Source organism: Rhinoderma darwinii, chromosome 4 (assembly GCF_050947455.1).
Source record: "Rhinoderma darwinii isolate aRhiDar2 chromosome 4, aRhiDar2.hap1, whole genome shotgun sequence".
In the NCBI taxonomy this organism is placed as follows: domain Eukaryota; kingdom Metazoa; phylum Chordata; class Amphibia; order Anura; family Rhinodermatidae; genus Rhinoderma; species Rhinoderma darwinii.
Window position 1 is genome coordinate 226,464,610 of NC_134690.1, and position 25,912 is coordinate 226,490,521.

General features: G+C 41.2%; 1 protein-coding gene across 3 annotated transcripts in view; it reads right to left on the bottom strand.

The window, feature by feature from the left end:
* Positions 1–25,912, bottom strand: part of ATG5 (autophagy related 5) — a 193,472-nt gene that overhangs the window by 24,650 nt on the left and 142,910 nt on the right. For all 3 annotated transcript variants that reach the window (XM_075864207.1, XM_075864209.1, XM_075864208.1), the window contains exon 7: positions 20,199–20,316. In XM_075864207.1, the coding sequence (XP_075720322.1) occupies positions 20,199–20,316 (118 nt within the window). The remainder of the gene's footprint in view (positions 1–20,198; positions 20,317–25,912) is intronic.

Here is a 25,912-nt window from a genome sequence, read left to right on the forward strand (position 1 = left end):
ACAGCCGTCTGTGACGTTTTCTGCAGGAGAAAGCTCCTGTCACTTTCTCTGATCTCCTCACTTCTGTGAGATACGTGAGGACATCAGAGAAAGCTGTGTAAAAAAACAAAACACTATTTTTATTAACCCCTTCCCGAAAATGGGCGTATAGTAACGCCCTGAGGATGAAGCGGGCACAGGAGCTGTGCTCGCTCCATCTTCATCGGATGTCGGCTGTAATATACAGCCGACATCCCACTGCAACTACAGCGATCACTGTCCTCTCCGATCGCTGTAGTTTAACCCCTTAAATGCCGCTGTCAATAGCGACAGCGGCATTTAAGTGATTGATACAGAGAGGGGGCTCCCTCTGCACCCCATTGCCCCCCCCCCCGCGAAAAATCGCGGGGTTCTGATGGTTGCAATGGCAACCAGGAAGCCTAGCAGCGGCTTCCTGGTTGCCAGGTACGGGAGCCTATTAGGTCCTGCCCAAAGCAGGACATGATAGGCTCAACTGTCAGTTGTAAAGTGACAGTTACAATACACTGCACTACATCAGTACATACAGAAGTAGTGCAGTGTATTGTGCAGGGGATCAGAAGATCAGATCTTCCAGTCCCCTAGTATGTGTAAAATAAAAAGTGAAAAAAAAGTAAAAAAAAAGTTTTAGATAAATAAATAAATAAATACAAGTTTTACGTAATAAAAACAATAATCGCCTTGTTTCCCTGATCAAGCCCTTTATAATTAGAAAAAAAATGAAAAAAAAAAAGACAAAAACTAGACATAATAGGTATCGCCGCGTTCGTATCGGCCTGACCTAAAAAAATATCGTATTATTTATCCCGCACGGTGAACACCGTAAAAAAAATACCATAAAAAACAATGGCAGAATTTCCTTTTTTGGTCACGTTGTTTCCAAAAAAATTGAATAAAAAGTGATCAAAAAGTCGCGCGTAGCCAAACATGGTACCAATAAAAACGACAGTGTGTCACGCAAAAAATGTATGTACTCCGCACAGATTACATATGCCCCCACATTATAAACTGAATCACCAGTAAAACACTAAACAAAACTACTACCAAGCAAAATCTGCGCTCCAAAAGCCAAATGGCGCTCCTTCTGGGCCTGGCAATGTGCCCAAACAGCGGTTTATGACCACATATGGGGTATTACCGTATTCTGGAGAACCGCTTAACAATTTATGGGGCGTATGTCTCCAGTGGTACAAGCTGGGCCCAACGCATTGGGCACTGAAATAGCATATATGTGGAAAATGTAAATTTTCAATCTGCAACATCCACTGTGTACTAATTTCTGCAAAACCTTTGTGGGTCAAAATGCTCACTACACTTCTAGATGAATTCCTTGAGGGGTGTCGTTTCCTAAATGGGGTCACTTCTCGGGAGTTTTCACTGTACTCGTACCTCAGCGCAATGCAACATGGCGTCAAAAACAAATATTGTAAAATCTCCACTCCAAAAACGAAATTGCACTTTTTCCGTTTAGACCCTTGCCGTATGTCCAAATAGCCGTTTACAACCACATATGGGGTATTTCCGTAATCAGGAGAAATTGTGTAACACATTTTGGGGTGTCTTCTCTCCTGTATTCCTTGTGGAAATGAAAAATTCTGAGCTAAAGCTACAGGTTATTGGAAAAAAAAAATGTTTTCATTTTCACGGACCAATTCTAATAAAATCTATAAAACACCTGAGGGCTCAAAATGCTCACTACACCTCTAATTTAATTCTTTCAGGGGTATAGTCTCCAAATTGGGATCACATCTGGGGAATTTCTACTATACTGGTACTTCAGGGACTCTGCAAATGCGACATGGCCCCCAGAAACCAATTCAGCAAAATCTGAGCTGCAAAATCCAAATGGTGCTCCGTCCCTTCTGAGCCCTGCCATGGGTCCAAACAGCAGTTTATTACCACATATGGGGTATTTCCGTAATCTGGAGAAATTGCTTTACAAATTTTGAGGTGCTTTTTCTCCTTTATTCCTTATAAAAATTAGAAAATTCTGTGTTTTTTCAAAAAAAAAGTCTCTTTTCAACTTCACAGACTAATTCCAATAAATTCAGCAAAAAACCTGTGGGGTCAAAATGATAACTATACCACTAGAAAAATTCCTTGAGGGGTATAGTTTCCAAAATGGGGTCACTTTTGGGGGGATTCCACTGTTTAGGTCCCTCCAGGGCGTTGCAAACGTGACATGGCACTGAAAACCATTCCAGTAAAATCAGAGCTCCAAAATCCAAATGGCGCTCCTTCCCTTCTGAGCCCTGCTGTGGGTCCAAACAGCAGTTTATTACCACATATGGGGTATTTCCGTAATCGCGAGAAATTGCTTTACAAATGTTGGGGTGCTTTCTCTCCTTTATTTCTTGCAAAAATTAGAAATTTTTACGTTTTTCCAGAAAAAAAAAGTAGATTTTCATTTTCACAGACTAACTCTAGAAAATATAGCAAAATACCTGTGGGGTCAAAATGCTAACTATACCCCTAGATAAATTCCCTGAGGGGTGTAGTTTAAAAAATGGGGATCACTTTTGGGGGTTTCCACTGTTTTGGCACCACAAGACCTCTTCAAACCTGACATGGTGCCTAAAATATATTCTGAAAAAAGGAGGCCCCAAAATCCAAGAGGTGCTCCTTTGCTTCTGAGGCCTGTGTTTCAGTCCATTAGCGCACTAGGGCCACGTGTGGGATATTTCTAAAAACTGCAGAATCTGGGCAATAAATATTGTGTTGCGTTTCTCAGGTAAAACCTTCTGTGGTACAGAAGAAAATGTATTACATATGAATTTTGTAAAAAAAAATGAAATTTGAAAATTTCAGCTCTACTTTCCTTCAATTCCTGTAAAACGCCTAAAGGGTTGAAACACTTTCTGAATGCTGTTTTGGATACTTTGAGGGGTGCAGTTTTCAAAATGGTGTTTTATGGGGGTTTCTAATATATAGGGCCCTCAAAACCACTTCAGAACTGAACTGGTCCATGAAAAAAATCGCTTTTTGAAATTTTCTTAAAAATATGAGAAATTGCTGCTAAAGTTCTAAGCCTTGTGAGGTCATAGAAAAATAAAAGGATGTTCAAAAAACGATGCAAACATAAAGTAGACATATGGGGGATGTTAATTGGTAACTATTTTGTGTGGTATTACCATCTGTTTTACAAGCAGATACATTTAAAATTGGAAAAATCATAATTTCTTCATATTTTCGCTAAATGTTGGTGTTTTTCACAAATAAGCAATGAATTTATCGACCAAATTTTTGCACTAAAGTACAATATGTCACGAGAAAACAATCTCAGAATCAATTGGATAGGTAAAAGCATTCCGGAGTTATTACCACATAAAGTGATACATGTCAGATTTGAAAAAATGGGTCTGGTCCTCAAGGCCAAAATGAGCTGGGTACTCAAGGGGTTAAGTGTTTTCCATATTATTTAAACAAAACAAAAAAAAAAACAGTAAAAAAAGACTATGGAAACCCATCAAAAATTTCAATAAAACAGAACCATAAAAACTTTCAAAGCAGAGCCTGCAGATAGCAACTGGAGATTCTTCTTTACACTCAAGTGAAATACTGAAAAATAAATGAAAACACTTTCATAAAAATTTATTGCTAATGAGTTAGAATGGGTAGTAGAATACCTTAGAGGGGAAGAGGTTATAATAATATAGTAATAAAGAAAAAAGGAGGAAATAAAATAAATGCAAATACATAACCATGGCTACTGCGTGATCTTCTAAATAACTACTATAAGTCATTTCTAAGGGGGCCTATTACGGTATATGGACTTCATAGAGGGGGCACCTTGCTCAAGATGCTCCTATAGGCCACTAACAAATCGCGTCTCTCCCTGCCACACATGGCCCTTACTTTGATTTCACATGCACTGGTTTGATGCAACTTCCTCTGGCAATAAAACCTGAGGGGTACCTGAAGCAATCAGCTCATAGACAAAAAAGGGATTTTCTTTATGAGACAACCCTTTTAAGCTTTGTGTCGAAGTCCTCTTTAACCCCTTAAGGACGCAGCCTAGTTTTGGTCTTAAGGCTCAGAGCCCATTTTTCAAATCTGACATATTTCACTTTATGTGGTAATAACGTCAGAATGCTTAAACCTACCCAAGCGATTCTGAGATTGTTTTCTCGTGACACATTGGGCTTCATGTTCGTGGTAAAATTTGGTCGATATATTCAGTGTTTATTGGTGAAAAATTGCAAAATTTAGAGAAAATTTTGAAAAAATTGAATTTTTCTGAATTTAAATGCATCTGCTTGTAAAACAGACGGTTATACCACCCAAAATAGTTACTAGTTCACATTTCCCATATGTCTACTTTAGATTGGCATCGTTTCTTGAACATTCTTTTATTTTTCTTGGACGTTACAAGGCTTAGAACATAAACAGCAATTTCTCATATTTTTAAGAAAATTTCAAAAGCCTTTTTTTTAAGGTACCTCTTGAGTTCTGAAGTGGCTTTGAGGGGCCTATGTATTAGAAACCCTGATAAAACACCCCATTTTAAAAACTAGACCCCTCAAAGTATTCAAAACAGCATTTAGAAAGTTTTTTAACCCTTCAGGCATTTCACAGGAATTAAAGCAAAGTGGAGGTGAAATTTGCAAATTTCATTTTTCTTGCTGAATTTCAATTTTATTCATTTTTTTTTCTGTAACACAGAAGGTTTTACCAGAGAAACACTACTAAATCTGTATTGTCCAGATTCTGCAGTTTTTAGAAATGTCCCACATGTGGCCCTACTGTGCTCGTGGACTAAAACACAAGCCCTAGAAGTAAAGAAGCACCTAGTGCATTTTGAGTCCTCTTTTTTATTAGAATATATTTTAGGCAGCATGCCAGGTTTGAAGAGGTGTTGAGGTGCCAAAACAGTAGGAATCCCCCAATAGTGACCCCATTTTGGAAACTACACCCCTCAAGGAATTCATTTAGGGTTGTTGTTACCATTTTGACCGCACAGTTTTTTCACATGGGAGGGCTCAGAAGGAAAGGAGCGCTATGTGTTTGTTGGAGTCCAGATTTTGCTGGATTGGTTTTCGGGTGCCATGTCGCATTTGCAGAGCCCCAGAGGTATCAAAGCAATGTAAACAGACCAAAAGTGACCCCATTTTGGAAACTACACCCCTCAAGGAATTCATTTATGGTTGTTGTTAGCATTTTGACCACACAGTTTTTTCACAGCACCTATTTCAATTGGGCTGTGACATTAAAAAAAATGAAATTTTTTCCAATAAGATGTAATTTTTTATCAAAATTTCTTATTTTCACAAGAAATAAAATACTCCATTTTGTTGCCCAATTTGTCCTGAGTGCGGCAATACCCCATTTGTGGTGATAAACTGCCGTTTGGGCCCATGGGAGGGCTCAGAAGGAAAGGAGCGCTGTGTGTTCTTTGGAGTACAGATTTTGCTGGATTGGTTTTCGGGTGCCATGTCGCATTTGCAGAGCCCCAGAGGTATCAAAGCAATAGAAACCAACCACAAATGACCCCATTTTGGAAACTACACCACTCAAGGAATTCATTTATGGGTGTTGTGACCATTTTGACCCCATAGTTTTTTCACAGAACTTATTTGAATTGGGCTGGGAATGAAAACAAAATTATTTTTTTCAAATAATATGTAGTTTTGGCTGAAAATTTCTTATTTTCACAAGAAACAAAATACCCCATTGTGTTGCGCAATTTGTTCTGAGTGCCGCAATACCCCATTTGTTGTGGTAAACTGCCGTTTGGGCCCATGGGAGGGCTCAGAAGGAAAGGACCACCATTTGGCCTACTGGGGATTTTCTAGTGCGAAGTCATGTATGCAGAAGCACCTGAGGTACCAGTACAGTTGAAACCCGCAAGAAGTGACCCCATTTTAAAAACTAAACCCTTAAGGCATTCATCTAGAGGTGTAGTGAGCATTTTGACTGGAGACCTACACCCCATAAACTGTAATGTGGGTTCTCCCGGGTATGGCAATACCCTACATGTGGCTATTATCAGCTGCCTGGACACACAGCAGGGCTCAGAAGGGAAAGATGAGGGGGATAAGCTGTGCGGAGTGCATCAGGGTAAGTAAAATTGGGGTAAATTATAAACCAAGGGTTTGTATGATAAATTTTAAAACACTTTCATACAGAGCTCTGGTTATTCGGGACACGTGTCACATTGATATATTGTGTCATCCATTATCGCCCTTTTATAGCAGACTTTGCACCTCTTGACTTTTTCCCTTCTTGCCAGTTTGGGGAACTTCTCCTGGAAAGTGTTGCCCTGGTACGATGTGTGTGGGCTCGCTTCCAGAAGTACTGGGTGCCCCCCCTTCTTGGTCCCTAAAGATTAGGTTCTTGATAATCACCTTTGAAATTCCAGGAAAGTTCCCGTCTGGCCTGCACATCGACGTAGCACGTACGCATTGTACAAAGCCATCTGTATGATGTGCACGGCCAGCTTCTTATACCACACCGCATAGCGCTGTAGGGCTTGATCTTACAAGTCCATCCCTCCCATGTACCTATTGTAGTCCAGGATGCAGTCTGGTTTGGGGGTGGCCTTTCCTTCATATATCCTAAACCTGTAGGTATACCCGGATGCACTCTCACAGCTTATACATCTTCACGCCATACCTTGCCCTCTTACCCGGCAGGTACTCGCGGAATTGAACCCTCCCTTTAAAATGTACCAGGGACTCATCAATAGAAAAACACTTCTCGGGGGTGTATGCTTGGGAAAACCGGGCACTGGAACGGTCTAATAGGGGTCTCCGTTTATACAAACGGTCAAAACTGGGGTCATCTCGGGGTGGGCACGGCTCATTATCAGTATAATGTAAGAAGCGAAGTATTGCCTCATTTATTTATTTTTTTAGGTTCCAGTTCAGTTCTGAAGTTGCTTTGAGGGGCCCATATATTAGAAACCCCTATCAAATACCCCATTTTAGAAACTAGACCCCTCAAAGTATTCACAACAGCATTTAGAAAGTTTATGAACCCTTTAGGTGTTTCACAAAAATTTAGAGCAAAGTAGAGGTGAAATTTAATTATTTTTTTTTGTCAGAAAATCCTCTTTATACCATTTTTTTTATAACACAAAAGGATTTATCAGAGAAACGCAAATTAATACTTATTGCCCAGATTCTGCAGTTTTTAGAAATATCCCACATGTGGCCCTAGTGCGGTAATGGACTGAAGCACCGGCCTCCGAAGCAAAGGAGCACCTAGTGGATTTTGAGGCCTCTTTTTTATTAGGTACCATGTCCGGTTTGAAGAGGTCTTGTGGTGCCAAAACATTGGGAACCCCCCAAAAGTGACCCCAATTTGGAAACTAGACCCCTTGAGGAATCCATTGTAGTTTTCTTGGGGTGCATGCGGCTTTTTTATCAGTTTTTATTCTATTTTTAGGTGGCGTGGTGACTAAAAAACAGCAATTCTACTATTGTTTTTTTTTTACAGCGTTCACCGTGCGCTATAAATGACATATTCACTTTATTCTGCGGGGCGATACGATTACGGCGATATCAGATGTTTATAGTTTTTTTTTATGTCTTATGGCGTTTGCACAATAAAATACGTTTTGTAAACAATCATTCACTTTTTGTGTTACCTTATTCTAAGAGCCATAACGTTTTTATTTTTCAATCAATAAAGCCGTGCGAGGACTTACTTTTTGCGTAACGAACTGTAGTTTCGATCAGGACCATTTTTAGGTACATGCGACTTTTTGATCTCTTTTTTGTCCATTTTTTGGGAGGTGAAGTGACCAAACAATTGTGATTGTGGTACGGTTTATTATTATTTTCCTTTACGGCGTTCACCGTGCAGGATAAATAATGAAATAATTTTGTAGTTCAGGCTGTTACGGACGCGGCGATACCAATTATGTATAGTTTATTTGTTTATATATTTTTATTAATAATAAAGGACTGATAAGGGAAAAGGGGGGATTTTTACTTTTATTACTTTTAAATCTTTTATTTTCTTATTTTCACACATCTTTTTTTAACTTTTTTTTAACTTTATTACTTTGTCCCACTAGGGGACTTGAGGGCAGGAGTCCCTGATCGCTATTCTAATACACTGCACTACATGCGTAGTGCAGTGTATTAGAACTGTCAGCTACTCACTGACAGCAAGCATAGTGGGTCCTGACGTTGTCAGGACCCACTAGGCTTCCGTCTATGGCATAGCCGGAGGCCATTGTTTGGTGTCCGGTTGCCATAGTCACCATCGCCGGCCGCTATCGCGTAGCAGGCCGGCGATGGCAGCTTAACCCCTAAAAAGCCGCGATCTCTATAGAACGCGGCTTTTAAGGGGTTAATCAGCGGGGACACAGCGATCGGTCCCCGCTGTAGGAGCTGTGACAGCTGCTGAACAAGACAGCAGCGTCACAGCTCCTGTACATGTCGGGAGGACGGCCGAAACGGCCGTTACTCCCGAGACGTACTATTACGACATGGAGCGCGAACGATACAGCTGCCATGACGTAATAGTACGTCCAGGAGCGGGAAGGGGTTAAGAGTGGGCAGGTCGCTACTGCTAGGTCTTCTGGAATACATGCCAAAGCAACACTAATCCGATGTGTTGCTATAGTGGAGCATAAACACAGTGATTCTTAGTTAGAGGGTAGTCTGTGAATTTAGAGGTGGCATGAATTATCCGAAAAGCTAACCAGAAAGGAATATTAAGTAAATAGCCCCTCTCAATCCTCAAACTTCTAGAAAGTAGAGGGGACCAAAGGCAATCGCGTATGCAGCTTTGTTGATATACAGTTTCCGAAATACAGTGCAGGTTTCCACAGGGTAAAAAGTGACAACCCCGTAGATGCAACAAAATAAAGCCTATAGGGAGACTACAGAGGTTCTTACTCCCACAGAAGTCTATGGGATAGTGAAAAGTGTACGTGTGCCTATATCCCTTTCAGTCTAGATATTGCTTGCTGCTTTTACATTACAAAATCCATTACAGACAACAAACAAATAACAGACTCTTACGGATGGATTACCATTTGAAAATAAATAAAGAATCTAATTCAAAGGTGACAATCAGTATTTCTGCACTTCCAGTTGTCACCGGAAAAAGCTGATCTCTAAGTAAATAATACAGAATTACCAAGCTGCCGCTGTAACTTCTGATGGATATCTGCAAACTCTGCACTGAAATTGTCTAATGGAATACATAACCAAACACAATGATTCTGAAGCCTTGTATTACCACACTGAACATAAGCAGCAATGTGTATCCTGAGCCTGTAATACAAGCACATACAGTACCAGCATTGGTAGAAGGAATTAGCAGCAGTGCTGTAAATGTGAACACACACATACGTGCCTGTGGAAGACCTCTAGGCTGAATACACGAGATGAATGACTAGCATTTAAGTTGTTCCGTAAGTGAACAATGTGGTACACCAAATGTTATAAATATTTCTTTCTTGGTTGAGTCTTGCAAAAAGTGCCGACAATATGGGTCAGTTCACACGTAGCGTATATGCTGCGGATTTTCCACAACTAATTTAGTTGTGGAAAATCTGCAGCATAATACAATAGCAGTGAAGTGGATGAGATTTTCATTAAATCTCATTCACACGCTGCGTAAATGTGGAGCAGAAGAAATGCTCAGAAATTGACCTGTGGTGCGTTTTTTTTTTAATCCGCAGCATGTCAATTGTATTTGCGTAAACGCTGTTTATTTTCTGCAGATTTTCCCCATTTAATTCAATGGGAAGGTAAAACCTTCAACAAATGGCAGATGTTGCGCTTTTTTGCAGCGGAAAAACAGCTATTCCGCCGCAGAAAAAAACCAAAAACCATACACTTAGGCTATGTTCACACGGAGTATTTTGCCGAGTTTTTTGACGCGGAAACCGCGTCGCAAAACTCGGCAAAAACGGCCCGAGAACGCCTCCCATTGATTTCAATAGGAGGCGTCGGCGTCTTTTTCCCGCGAGCAGTAAAACTGCCTCGCGGGAAAAAGAAGCGACATGCCCTATCCTCGGGCGCTTCCGCCTCTGACCTCCCATTGACTTCAATGGGAGGCAGAGAAAGCGTATTTCGCGCTGTTTTATGCCCGCGGCGCTCAACGGCCGCGGGCGAAAAACGGCACGAAAATCGCCGCGAAAATCGGCGTGCAGGGAGAGGAAAATCTGCCTCAAGGTTCCAAACGGAATTTTGAGGCAGATATTCCTCCCCCAAAATACTCCTTGTGAACATAGCCTTACCAAGAGTTCTGTGTTTCTTCATCCAGGTCGGCCTCCTGAACATACCCTATTAGCCTTTTTATTATGGCACATGAGAATTCTGCTAATTTTACCAAAGTATAAATTCCCATGTTTAAAACATAACGGAGGATGTCATACATAGGAATATTACTAAACGCCTATGAACTACTCAAAGTATATTGTATATTTGTTATACACTCTTTTTAACGAAAACTCGTCAAAACTGTGAAACAAGCCTAACTGTGTATGCGCGGCCACTGCTGAAAGAAGGGAAGGTAACAGAGCGATAATCCTCCATAGCGTCCATTCAGTTAAATAGAGCGCTAACACACATGCATCGTGACCCCTGCATTGAAAACAAGATTAGTTCTGAAGATCAATTCAAATGTAAAATATATAATGTGGGAGATATTTTTTGTTAAGAATCATCTATATTTAAACTGTTGCACCCTTCTTAGTCATTTCACTACTGATCTAGTATGATACCCAAGTAGATTAGAAACACACAAACGGTGTCATCAATGTTTCGGTCTTCTTCCATATACATTGAGCACTTAAAATGTATAAGAAATAGGAAAGAATGGGGCAGAACTATATCAGAGAGTACAAATGTGATACAATGTATTGTACTTATGTATTTATCTATAGATGCTATAAAGATATAGAATCTTTCACCAGTTTTGGGCCTCTTAAAACTGCTGACAGCGCTATATACAGGACTCGGAGAGCAGCGCAAGTACACCTGTGGTGTCAAATCTACATTCAAAAGTGCCTGCGGCCACAATTGCAAGTGCCCCCTCAGCTCTGAGTGATGGTTAGAGTGGTCACTCTGAACGCTGCCAGCTTCTCCACTCCGCTCTGTGATGAGCTGCCGCAGCACTGATGGGGCCGTCTCCGTGGGCACTTGCATTCGTGGTGCCGGGGACATTAAAATGTAGATTTGACGGTCATGTAACCTACTATGGTTACGCTGCTCTGCCCATACTGTATATAGTGCGGTCAGTAATTTTGAGGGCTCAATACTGCTGACAGGTTCACTTTAATATCTAAAACAAAACTAAGGAGTTTGGGCCCTGAATTTTATTGGTGCTCTCAGATCTTGAATTCTGTATTTATACTTTTATCCATGAACAAACAAAAAGTCAATAAAACTGCCTAGTAAGAATGATAAAGTTATTCAAAACATTTCTGGTATTCAGTGAACTTACTGATGTCATCAACAGAAACCATTACCTGGCTGAGGTGAAGCCCGGATTACAGACAATCCCTTTGTGTGAAGTCAACGGCTTCCATCTTAAAAGGAAAGAGACTCAGACAGGGACAATTTCCTCTAGAGATTCCCAGTCATACCTGCTCTCAAATTCCACCTATCATTTTTTTTTTTTTTTTATACAACAGTGACTTCTGTTCACTAGCCCTTTAAATTACAAGATCATGTAGAAAAAAAAAAAGTGACTTGTTTTAAAGAGAATGCATTTACAAATGAGCAGTCCACCTTAATAATACAGACAGAACTTTTTATAGTGTTTATTTTTAGATTTAATAAAAAGTCTGCAGTGTAAAAGAACATTAAATTCTTTGTGATGTGTGCCACTGGAAGTAGAAATATTTGGTGCCGTTTTGCTGTCAAACATTGTTTCTGGTTTTCGAGGACACATAGGGTCAGATATATTATGGTATTTACGTCAGTTCCTGGAGTAATTCTACGGAAAAATATGGTATTTGGGCGTAGGACAGGGCACGGCTAATAAATCGTTAAAGAATCCCTGTTGGTTACAATTGTTGTCAATCAGGTTTAGTCTAAATAGATATAACTAGTAAAATCGAAATGCAATATTTAGCAACTTGATAAGAGAACACAACATTTACTGGTGGCTGATCTAAAGCTAGAATATCAATAAACCACCCAATGGTAAAGGACAGTCTTTTAATACTTTTGGACTAACCAGTTTTGGCCTAAATATTGTAACACATGAGAGATTAAACAAAACAAAAGAGGGGCACTGCTAGCCAAGAAATTAAAGGAGGTGATAATATTCAGATCTTCAAACAGAGCGGATAATAGAAGCCTTCTTTCATCTGCCAAAGAGGAATATCTTACCTGTTCTAAATCTTCAAAGAGACGTCTATAATAGCTGCCTTTTCATACACATGAATCTGCAGGTACCCGTCTCAGTTTGCCGTCTCCTTTGCTCCACCCCTATAGCCTGTCAATTATTGACAAGAAAAGCCAAGCTTGATCCCCAGCACATTGCTTTCTTCTAGAAAATGTCAATGTTTTGTAAGCTTTAGATGCCTAAGTGTCTGTGGTTTCCCTTATTTCAAGACATCAGACAGGTGTCTACCCAGGCGCTCACTCATTACCCCTCCTCAATGTGCGTTGCCATACAAAGTGATACTTTCAGAACGTAAACAAAAAAAAGGTGAAAAGATTGTTTTGGAGGCTTTGATTTGAAACATATACTCATATACCAAGTATTGCATATACAGTGAAAGAAATAAGTATTTGATCCCTTGCTGATTTTGTAAGTTTGCCCACTGTCAAAGACTTGAACAGTCTAGAATTTTTAGGCTAGGTTAATTTTACCAGTGAGAGATAGATTATATAAAAAAAAAAACAGAAAATCACATTGTCAAAATTATATATATTTATTTGCATTGTGCACAGAGAAATAAGTATTTGATCCCTTTGGCAAACAAGACTTAATACTTGGTGGCAAAACCCTTGTTGGCAAGCACAGCAGTCAGACGTTTTTTGTAGTTGATGATGAGGTTTGCACACATGTTAGATGGAATTTTGGCCCACTCCTCTTTGCAGATCATCTGTAAATCATTAAGATTTCGAGGCTGTCGCTTGGCAACTCGGATCTTCAGCTCCCTCCATAAGTTTTCGATGGGATTAAGGTCTAGAGACTGGCTAGGCCACTCCATGACCTTAATGTGCTTCTTTTTGAGCCACTCCTTTGTTGCCTTGGCTGTATGTTTTGGGTCATTGTCGTGCTGGAAGACCCAGCTACGATCCATTTTTAATGTCCTGGTGGAGGGAAGGAGGTTGTCACTCAGGATTTGACGGTACATGGCTCCATCCATTCTCCCATTGATGCGGTGAAGCAGTCCTGTGCCCTTAGCAGAGAAACACCCCCAAAACATAATGTTTCCACCTCCATGCTTGACAGTGGGGACGGTGTTCTTTGGGTCATAGGCAGCATTTCTCTTCCTCCAAACACGGTGAGTTGAGTTAATGCCAAAGAGCTCAATTTTAGTCTCATCTGACCACAGGGCCTTCTCCCAATCACTCTCAGAATCATCCAGATGTTCATTTGCAAACTTCAGACGGGCCTGTACATGTGCCTTCTTGAGCAGGGGGACCTTGCGGGCACTGCATGATTTTAATCCATTACGGCGTAATGTATTACCAATGGTTTTCTTGGTGACTGTGGTCCCAGCTGCCTTGAGATCATTAACAAGTTCCCCCCGTGTAGTTTTCGGCTGAGCTCTCACCTTCCTCAGGATCAAGGATACCCCACGAGGTGAGATTTTGCATGGAGCCCCAGATCGATGTCGATTGACAGTCATTTTGTATGTCTTCCATTTTCTTACTATTGCACCAACAGTTGTCTCCTTCTCACCCAGCGTCTTACTTATGGTTTTGTAGCCCATTCCAGCCTTGTGCAGGTCTATGATCTTGTCCCCGACATCCTTAGAAAGCTCTTTGGTCTTGCCCATGTTGTAGAGGTTAGAGTCAGACTGATTAATTGAGTCTGTGGACAGGAGTCTTTTATACAGGTGACCATGTAAGACAGCTGTCTTTAATGCAGGCACCAAGTTGATTTGGAGCGTGTAACTGGTCTGGAGGAGGCTGAACTCTTAAAGGAACAGTGTCATCACAAATTATTTTTTTATATGTTAAAGATGTTAGTGCTTTATTAAAAACGTTTATATTCATTTGTGTGTTTGTGTTTTACTTTTTCTTATTTTTACACTTTTTCTTCCCTATGGGGGCTGCCATTTTTTGTTCCATTTCTGTCTGTGTCGATTAACGACACATACAGACATGGAATACGGCAGCCACAGTCCCATAGGGACTGCGAACGGCTCCCGTCCCATTGACTTCAGTGTACGGCGTCTGTGTGGGAACTGCGCATGCGCCGCTCCCACACAGTCCAATTCGAAATTGGCGCCGTCCGGCGCCATTTTCCTGTGGACCGGAAGTCGCGGCCGGACAGTAATATTACTACTTCCGGTCGCGGCTTCCGGATTTGTGCACTTGGACCAGCGGCAGCAAACGGAGCGGACGGGCCGGAGGGAGCGCTGGCGGCAGGAGCAGGTAAGAGATTTCAATGTATGTTCGTGTTTGTGTGTGTTTACTACTGTATGTAAACCTACTACACTGTGTGTTAGCTCAAAAAATGGCGACACACAGCGTAGGAGGTTACACCGTTCAAACCCCTCGTTTATCCCGGCACTAGCCAGGATAAAGGAGGGGGGGATGCTGAGAGCTCACTAGAGCGAGGGCTTTTAACCCATTGTTGCAATGCTGCAATTTTGGGAATAGCTCCATCTAGTGACCAAAAATGGGTAGTATTATAAATTAGAATTAATTTATAATATTTCCTGACTATTTCCTGACTCGTGAAAAAAATAAAAAAAATTTGAACAATGTTTAATCACCCACACACTAAATGTTTAATTTTTTTAAAAAAAACATGTTTTTCTGGCAACACATTCCCTTTAATGGTTGGTAGGGGATCAAATACTTATTTCTCTGTGCACAATGCAAATAAATATATATAATTTTGACTATGTGATTTTCTGTTTTTTTTTTTTTTTTAATATAATCTATCTCTCACTGGTAAAATTAACCTAGCCTAAAAATTCTAGACTGTTCATGTCTTTGACAGTGGGCAAACTTACAAAATCAGCAAGGGATCAAATACTTATTTCCTTCACTGTATATCAAGCACATGCAATACTTAAAGAAGGCCTCCTGCAAAATGTTATCTTTTCCCCATTTGTAATTGACTTCGGGTACAAAGTTAAAAATCATATCAATCACTTTATTCATGATTTATCAGCCTCTGTTCTGGTGCTTCCGTTGTACCTCGTGATCGCACAATCATACCAGCTCCTCTGTGTGGGCTGAAAGTCTTGCTATGAATTCTTTTAAGACTCAGATTGCATGGACTTGCAAGAGGGATTAAGGGCCCTTTTACACTGGCCAATCATCGGGCAAACGAGCATTCACAAAACGCTCATTTCTTATAATTGCCCTCTGTAAAGAGGCCAACAATCAGCCAATGAACGAGCAAACGCTCATTCATCGGCTGATTGTATGGTTTACGTAACCTAAAATATTATCGTTGTCGGCAGCACATCTGCCTGTGTAAACAGGGATACGTGCTGCCAACATGATAGAAATCTATGAGGACCAGCGATCGTAGTAACCAGCGCTCGTCCCCACACATTACTGATAATAGCTCGTTGTGAAAGGAGCAAACGAGCTGTCTCGTTGATCGGCGCTAGTTTACACGGTCCTCATCGAGCCGCATAATAGGACCCTTTCTTCCGGTCCATACAGAAAAGCCTGTATGATTCAGAGAAACAGAGTGCTTTCACATGGTACAACAGAAGGACCTGAAGGGAGGCTGATACAAATCGGGAATAAAGCGATTAGTAGGATTTTTAACTGCACAACTATGTTCCCGATGTCCATTACAAATGGAGAAAAAGATAAAAACATTTGTGAGTGCTTCTTTAAAGAGGACCTATCAGAACCTAGCCTATGTTCTTTGCTTTATATACATGGTGTAAAGCCATGAATGGGACCAAGTTCTGCTGGGAGAGGTATAGGTCCTGAACATGCTGCTCCCATTAAGCAGGCAGCTGCCTAGAATCAGGTGCAACAAACAGGTGTTAAAGTAACACGCTTTATATAGACAGCAATGTAAATCACGTGCAACTCGCATGCAACAGGTCAATATGAGGTCATAAGAAAAATCCACGGGGTAGGGATGGTATAGCGCTATCTACATGGTGGGGTGTGTGGCGCGATCTACATGGGCACTGTGGCCCTATTTGGGTACTGCTACTTTACATGTAGGCACTATCTACAAGGGCACTGTGGTGTTTTCAGGTGGTTTGGACAAAAAAACAAAACCCTGACAAATAAAGGCCATGAAACACAAATGGCAAACAAATCACAAACGGCCATTGAAAACGGTCAGACAGACTTGAAATGCATGACAATTTGGAAAGAAACAGATGCAAACTGACATGAAAAACGAATTAAAAGTTGATTAGTTGTTAAATGGCCATTTTTTTTCACTGCTGTGTGAACATAGCTTTAAGCCCTAGTCACAGGGCTTAAGGCTATAGGAGCTATGGTGGCCTCTGGAGGTTGAGAAAGCGAAAGTATCTATCTCTTATGTGCTGATACCCTCCCTGCGGCTGATACATACCAGCGCATAAGATATAGATACTTTCACTTTCTCAACTTCCAAAGCTCCTTAGCGGTCTCCATTTCAACCGAGGACGCCAGACCGTCTGTAAGAGATCGCAGTTCGCATAGCAAAGGGCAACGCGTCCTGCAATCCTCCTGCCAGCACAACACTGCAGTTCACCAAATTTAACATCTCAATTAATCTAAGTCATCCTATCCCCCATTCCAGAAGCTTAAGTTGAACATATCTCTGACCATGTCTCTAACCAATTCATTCTCATCACGATCACCACCAACATGAGAAGTCCGCTCACAATCCAGTGTTTTTCAATCCCGATATCTCAATGTACCGACCTACACTCACAACCAGTTTATTGGCAGTAAGAACGCGTTTTTAATTATGGCCATTATAATTCCTCGACTGCAGTCTAGATTGTATGTATTATTCTTATTTACCTTATGCCTTCTATCGACTGATTGCTTTACACCATCTGCATTCACTTCCTGCAAAGAAGCAGCGCTGGGGAAATATTCCAATTTTTCAATTCTCCTCTTACACTTATCGCGACACCGTGCCCGTGTGGCTCCAGATGGAATCCTAGCTACAGCCTCTCACCTTGACAAGAACAAGAGGGCATTGCCTTCTCATTTGATAATGCACTATGTGCGTTGGGCATACTCCCTCTTTTTTTTGCTCCCTTATGGGATATTGACCCCTGTAGATAATGCCACACAACCCCCTGTAGATAATGCCACACAGTAGATACTGCCCTCTGTAGATAATGCCACACAGCCCCGCTGTAGGTAGTGCCACACAACACCCCTGTAGGTAGTTCCACACAGCCCCCTTGTACATAGCAACCCCTGTAGATGGAACCCCCTTTTCAGTATATAGCGCCACTGTAGGGGACCGCTCCTGGAGAAGTCCCTAACTTCACTGTCCATAAATGGACAGCGACGTCAGGGACATCTGGAGCGGAATCTCCAGCCACAGCATCACAGCGGCCGGGGATTTCGCTTCAGGAGAAGTCCCTGATATCACTGTCCATATATGGACAGTGAAGTCAGGGACTTCTCCTGGAGAGGAATCACCGGCCACAGCTTCGGCAACGCTGTGGACAGGGATTAGAGAATCCGCTCTTACAGGCAGCAAAAAAAAATCTCCTCACATGCTGTGGCCGGGGAATCCGCTTCAGGAGTAGAGGACCGCTCCAGGGAAGTCAGGGACTATCTGGGGAAAAATTTACATTTTTACTTTTCACCATCCGCCGCGCAAATCATTTATGGAAAAGACCTGTGGGGTGAAAATGCTCACTACACCCCTTAATAAATGCCTTGAGGGGTGTAGTTTCCAAAATGGGGTCACTTCTCAGGGGTTTCTTTTATTATTTCACATCAGAGCCCTGCAATTGTAAACCAATACTGTGTAAGTTGCCAAATTAGGCCTCAATTTCACATGGTACTCTTTCACTCCTGAAAAATTCCATTTTCACTCTGCAACATCGAGTGCACACTAATTTCTGCAAAACACCTGCGGGGTTAACATGCTCACTACACCCCTAGATTAATACTACAAACCATGAGAAAAAGGAGTATTGAGCCACAAGTACATAGAAAAATTTATGATTTTTTTATTACATCCAATGTTAAAGACACAAACTATAAAAACACAACGAGGTTCTAAAACTGAAAAATCACTTGGTGGATCAATCGTCTAAACCTTCAACACAGGTATAGTATCAATGCTGAACATTAAAAATTCTGTTGACTCTTGGTTTATTATAAGAAAACTCAAGTACATGTTGTCTCATACAAATAGTACTGAATGACTGAAACAACTTTTATACCATCCTTCTATTGAGTATCACCATGCATATCCATGAAATAACTGACATATATTCAATATTGTCTAGAGAGTTATGTCTAACTACTCTATTGCATGGTCCAGGATATAACATCTTATTGAAGAAAAAGGATTGTTTTTATTTTCTCTGCCCAATTGTAATAAAATCTATGAAACACCTGTGGGGTCAAAATGCTGACTGCACCCCTAGATAAATTCTTCAAGGGGTGTAGTTTTGTGAATGGAGTCCAATTTTTTATTAACAAGAACAATAAGACATGGACAGTCATATCACAACTGTATCCGCATCAAATACAACTGTTCCAGCATGGCAGAAGAAAAAAAAAAAACCAACATTGCATCCCCCCCCGCAACCCCTGCACAGCCCCCATCGGTATCTCTAACAGTTATATTCGATACAAAAAAAGGAAAACTAGTTCCATTAGCAGGACCCATCATTTCCTCCCCCATCTGTTCCTAAAGTGACTACAAATGGTCCCTTAGAAGACTTGCGTCCGTATTCTGCTCAGTTCAGAGGACACCACCCCAGGGCAAGCCAACCATCTTCCCCACTGCTTATCAAAGTAGATTTTAGTTTTCACGGCCTACTTCCTATAATTTCTGCAATAAACCTGTGGGGTCAAAATACTTACTATACCCCTAGATAATTTCCTTGAGGGATGTAGTTTCCCAAATGGGGTCACTTTTGGTGGACTTTCACTGTTTTGACACCGCAAGAGCCCTTCAACCGGACACGGTGCCTAAAATATATTCTAATAAAAAGGAGGCCCAAAATCCACTAGGTGCTCCTTTGTTTCTGAGGCCTGTGCTTCAGTCCATAAGCACACTAGGGCCACATGTGGGATATTTCTAAAAACTGCAGAACCTGGGCAATAAATATGGAGTTGAGTTTCTCTGGTAAAACTTTGTGTTACAAAAAAAAAATGGATTAAAAATGAATTAATGCAACTAAAAAAAAAAACCCTTTGAGGGGTGAAGTTTTTAAAATGGGGTGACTTGAGGGTTTCTAATACATAAGGCCATAAAAGCCACTTTACAACTGAACTGGTCCCTGAAAAAATAGCCGTTTAAATTTTCTTGAAAATGTGAGAAATTGCTGCTATAAAGTTCTAAGCCTTGTAAAATCTTAGAAAAATAAAATGATGTTCAAACAAACGATGCCAATCTAAAGTAGACATATGGGGGATGTTAATTAGCAACAATTTTGTGTGGTATAACTGCCTGTCTTACAAGCAGATACATTTAAATTTAGAAAAATTCACATTTTTGCAATTTTTCGATACATTTTGGTGTTTTTTACAATGAAATACTGAATGTAACGCACAGATTTTGCCAGTAACAAAGTCCAATGTGTCACGAGAAAAACGCAGAATCGCATGGATAGGTAAAAGCATTCCTTAGTTATTACCACATAAAGTGACACGTGTCAGATTTGAAAAATGAGGCTCTGTCAGGAAGGTCAAAAGTGGCCAAAGCAGGAAGGGTTTAAAGGGGTATTCCGGCCAAAAACATTTATCACCTATCCATATCTTTGGCCAGAATACCCCTTAAAAATAAACAAATTATATAAATGTTAGATGCTAGCAAATATCTACGTTAAGTAACAGACACTGGATGAAAACACTTTCTCAATCTTATGATAATTGTAATTGTTAGAGGATTGTCTGAACTTGTACCTTCAGGTGTGATAGCTGCAGGACAAACTTCTTTAATTAAATCCCCAAGTGTATGAGGCTTCCCGTCACTGGAAGTTGGCCGAAATAGCTTTTGCACAAAAGGACGTTCACTGGTTGCCTGTAAATATAGTTGGAGAATAACAAAATTAATCCCTCTAAACACGAACTACAAATTCAAACACGGGGGAGGGGGGTGATCGGCATTTAGCCAAACTAGAACTGAGAAAAAGGGGAGCAGCGGCCCAAAGCAACCAATAATATTTTTTTCATTTTCCAAAGCCCCTCTGGAATCAGATTGGTTTATAAGGGCAACTGCTCCACTATTCCCCTGCACTAGCTTGAATAAATGCCCCTGTGTGAACCAGGTGTATAAAATTAAGTACAGACAGAAAGAAGAGCAGCTTTCCATAGCAGTCAGATCACTTCTTCCAACATGTCTTGGAAAACTGAGCTGGACTGATCGGTTTGTTATGAACTACTCCATTTCTTGCCCCCACGTAAAAAATTTTTTACTTATAGACGACTTCAGCAGTAATAGGAATAAGACCTTAACACATAATAGACAACACAACAAAATACAATAAAACAATATAATACAAATAATGGTACACTTTTATTGAACTTTATAGGATTACAAACAAGGACTGGTCACAAATTATAAAATTTTTAAACAACTATTATCAGTCCCACTTGAACCAAAGAGTTGTGTAAGGCTTCTGTTCGTGGGTTCCGTCGGACCTTTCAATCAGGGAAACCCACGAACGGAAACCATAGCTTTCCGTTTGCATTACCATTGATTTTAATGGTAACGCTTCCATTGCTAATGGTTTCCGTTTGTCTCTGTTCTGTAAGGTTCCCGTTTTTTGGACTGAATCAATAGCGCAGTCTACTACGATATGGATTCCGTAAAAAAAAAAAAACGGAAACCTTGCGGAACGGAGACAAACAGGAACCATTCGCAACGGAAGCGCTACCATTGAAAATCAATGGGAATGCTAACGGAAAGCTATGGTTTACCGACGCAGATGTGAACGAAGCACAAGATGTAGCGTGTATGCATCCTGCTTTCTCAAATCAAACCGATTCAGGCCTCATGCACACGAACATATTTTTTCCCTCCCGTAAATACCGGCGTAAATACGGGTCCTTGGTCACACGTATTCGACCCGTGCCCGTAAATACGGGTCCGGTGTCACCAGTATTCCACCCTTATTTTCGGGAACGTTTTCGCTGCAAAATTGCACTGCACTAAATCGGCAGCCCCTTCTCTCCATCAGTGCAGGATAGAGAGAAGGGGCAGCCCTTTCCGAGGTAAAAGTAAAAGAAATTCATACTTACCCGGCCGCTGCCTTGGTGACGTGTCCCTCTAGACATCCAGCACGACCATCCTGGATGACACGGCAGCCCATGTGACCGCTGCAGCCTGTGATTGGCTGCAGCGGTCACATGGGCTGAAACATCATTCTGGGAGGCTGGACTGGAGGAAAAAGCAGGGAGTTCTGGGTAAGTACTAACGTCTTTTTTTTTTTTTTACAGGTTGATCTATATTGTGATCGGTAGTTTCTGTCCAGGGTGCTGAAAGAGTTACGGCCGATCATTTAACTCTTTCAGCACCCTTGACAGTGACTATTTACGGACGTCGCCTAGCAACGCTCCCGTAATTACGGGTGCACACACGTAGTCACCCATAATTACGGGAGCCCCATAGACTTCTATGGGCCTGCCCGTGCCGTAATTACGGCCTAAAATAGGACATGTTCTATATTTTTTAACGGCCCGGGCACCTTCCCGTAAGCATACGGGGAGGTACACGTGGCCAATAGAAGTCTATGGGCCCGTAATTACGGGCGTTTTTAAGTTCGTGTGCATGGGGCCTTACAAATGTCTTTGTTTAAAGTGTGGAAACAAGTGGCAAAATACTGGAAACATGAACCACCATTACTGAATATGCATAGTAATAAACCGTAAATTCAATACATTTTAATAAGGTACTTTACAGACATATCAATTCTGTATACATCTTTAGATTTTTTTATTTGAATATTAGCATCGGGAATAGTTTTCAACCAAAATGGTCAGTTTGCAATGGTGATTAGCATGACAGCTTCTTTTTTGTCTGACAAAAAAAAGGTTACATATAACATTTACAGGTGGAACGGAACAATCTAGAAATGTGGTTTTTATCCGTTGAGTCTGTGTTTAGAGGCTGGGCGCACTTGTCCTTAATAAATGATAGATAAAATATATGTGTAAATACTGTATGTAACAAAGATTATAAGAATGCACGTAAAATATACTGTATATGATTTTTTTAACCATGATTCTAACAACCTAGTTCTCTCTACCTTGACTTTCGTCTTATGAAATGGAAGATAATTTGCAGATCTATGCCAAGAATATGTGAATATATATACACACACACACACACACACACACACGCACACACACACACGTCTTTCTCAATGGATTAGAATATCAAAAAGTTAATTTATTTCAGTAATTCGATTCAAAAAGTGAAACTCATATTATATAGATTCATTACACACAGTGATCTATTTACAGCATTTTTTTCTTTTAATGTTGATGATTATGGCTAACCGTTAATGAAAACCCAAAATTTAGTGTTTCAGAAAATTAGATTACATAAACCCAATTTCAAAAATGATTTTTAATACCGAAATGTTGGTGCCTACTGAAAAGAATGTACAGTATATGCACTCAATACTTGGTCGGGGCTCCTCTTGCATGGATTACTGCATCAATGCGGTGTGGAATGGAGGCGATTAGCCTGTGGCACTGCTGAGGCGTTATGGAAGCCCAGGATGCTTTGATAGCGGCCTTCAGCTCGTCTGCATTGTTGGGTCTGGTGTCTCATCTTCCTATTGACAATATTCCATAGATTCTCTAGGTCAGGCGAGTTTGCTGGCCAATCAAGCACAGTGATACTGTGGCTATTAAACCAGATATTGGTACTTTTGGCAGTGTGGGCAGGTGCCAAGTCCTGCTGGAAAATGGAATCAGCATCTCCATAAAGCTTGTCAGCAGCTGGAAGCATGAAGTGCTCGAAAATTTCCTGGTAGACAGCTGCACTGACTCTGGACTTTATATAACACAGTGGACCAACACTGTTGCTCGGTGGTCCAAAGTCCTGTTTTCAGATGAAAGTAAATTTTGCATTTCATTTGGAAATCAGATCCCAGAGTCTGGAGGAAGGGAGATTCAAGTTGCTTGCGGTCCAGTGTGAAGTTTCCACAGTCAGTGATGGTTTGGGGAGACATGTCATCTGCTGGTGTTGGTTCACTGTGTTATATCAAGTCCAGAGTCAACGCAGCAGTCTACCAGTATCGGCTCTGCTCCAGGACTCTGCTCTGGGGAAGACCCTGACACACTGTCCATATATGGCCAGCGATGTCAGGGAATTCCACAGAGTCCCGGAACAGAGCCGATACTAGCGCTCTGCCCGGGACTCCAGCTCTGGGTTTGCCCCTGACATCCATGTCCATATATGGACAGTGATGTCAGGAGCAGAGCTGGAATCCCAGGCAGAGTGCTAGAAGCGGCTCTGCAACGGGACTCCAGCTCTGGGCAAGCCACTGACATCACTGTCCATATACGGACACTGATGTTAATGGCTTCCCCAGAGTTCCGGCGCAGAGCCTATACTAGTGCTCTGCTCCGGGACCCTGATATCACATTCCGGTCCAGGAGGATCCCCTGACATCACTGTGTATGGACAGTGATGTCAGGGGCTCCAACAGTAGAGGAATTCACTCCTAGATGGAGCCCCAATGGAGCGATCTACTTGGGGTGTGTGTGGCAGCATCTGAGGAGGGCACTGTGGCAGCATCCACAGAGGGCACTGTGGCAGCATCCACAGAGGGCACTGTGGCAACATCTGAGGGCACTGTGGCAGCATCCACAGAGGGCACTGTGACAGCATCCACAGAGGGCACTGTGACAGCATCCACAGAGGGCACTGTGACAGCATCCACAGAGGGCACTGTGGCACTATCTAAAAAGGGGCTGCCCAATCTTGACATGTTTATCAAATTTGAAAGTAATGCGGCCCGTCAACTTCCCATTTTTTCTATATGTGGCCCACTTACCCGGCCGAGTTTGAGACCCCTGCCTTAGATGGTTATATTGTGTGTTGGCAGTTCCACAAGCACCACCATTGAATGCCATCTTTCAGGTTTCCCTTACCAATATGTTCCTCACCCTTTTCCTCATAATATTTTGCATGTTCCGTAAAGTAAGTAGGCTGGTAAAATAGGATTATAAATATAGAATATGTTAAAAGGGAAGCTGAGATGGAGAGGTAGCTACGGATACTTGCTCCCTCCACCTTGATAATAATATAATCACTAAATTGCTTCCTTGTACGTCAGGTGCCGAGACTGGAAATTAATAGAGTACAATGAAAATGTCAACATGTTTCATCAAAACTTCAGACAAATGGAAGACTTTTACGACTGTTGTCCCAAACATGTCAGTCACTTATATCTAGTCTCTAAAAGGCAAAGCAAAGGAGTAGTCTGACATATTAGGAAAGGCATAGGTCATTGGTACAAATAAACAATATAGTCACACAGTGTCCGTATAGATGCCCCAACATTACATATGGGCTCTAAAGTGGATGATTGCTAGAACACAATACAATATATACAGATCTTGTGAGCAAGGATCACGGCTTCTTGTCTTTTATATTAAACACTGACAGACTACACTGCATGAATTGACAAAATGAACTATTACACTTAATTACATGCTTATTACACATGCAAATTCACAATTAGTGCCAGGACAAACCGGTATTTCAGGTCAGAAATATTTAAAACATTTTTCTTTCAGTACTTGGACATTTTGGCACTTGCAACACGTGTTTTGTAGTCAAAATAAAGGAAAGAACATACCTACAGATTTGCCTGCTAAAGGATCTCTGTGATTATGAAAGTGTTTTATGGGTTTAAATGACATACATCATAAACTATATGCATATACAAAAATAATGTGCTTATTTTATAAAACCACCTGCCTAACATTGAGTAGCTCCTGCTCACACCGCCAAAACAGCTCTGACCTGTTGAGGCATGAACTCTACAAGTGAGGGTGATCCAGTTGCAGACAGGTGCGATGACGTCACTGCCTCGCGTCCGGCGATACATAGTGAATGTTAGAGAATTGGATTAAACTGTATCTGCGTCCTGAAGATGCAGATACAGTTTAAACTAGGGAAAAAAAAAAATAGAAAATACCAAAATGCGCAAGACGTCGGTTAATTGCGCTGACTTTCGGTTTTGTTTTTTTGTATTTTATTAATTGCCCAACGATACCACATACATATTATAATTGTCTATAGTGGAAATACCCTCTTAAGGCCCTGTTCACGCAGAGCTTTTTGGCACGTTTTTTGATGCGGAAACCGCGCCAAAAAAGCCTCCCGATTTCAATGATTGGAAAAACCAGCTCACGTGAACAGGGCCTAAGGATAGCCATGATCAAGTCTGCCTCATTGATCCAGCTTTAAAAAGTTTAATATGGATTTTTCCAGAGGGGGACAAAAAAAATCCCAAACATGTCATAGGCCAATTTGAGTTAAAAAATAACTTCCGGACCCCTTAATAGCCATCGGACGGATCTCTGGATGTTCATTTATACACACATATATGTAAATATTTATGTTATTTCACTGTTTAACCCCTTCCCCCTGCTTG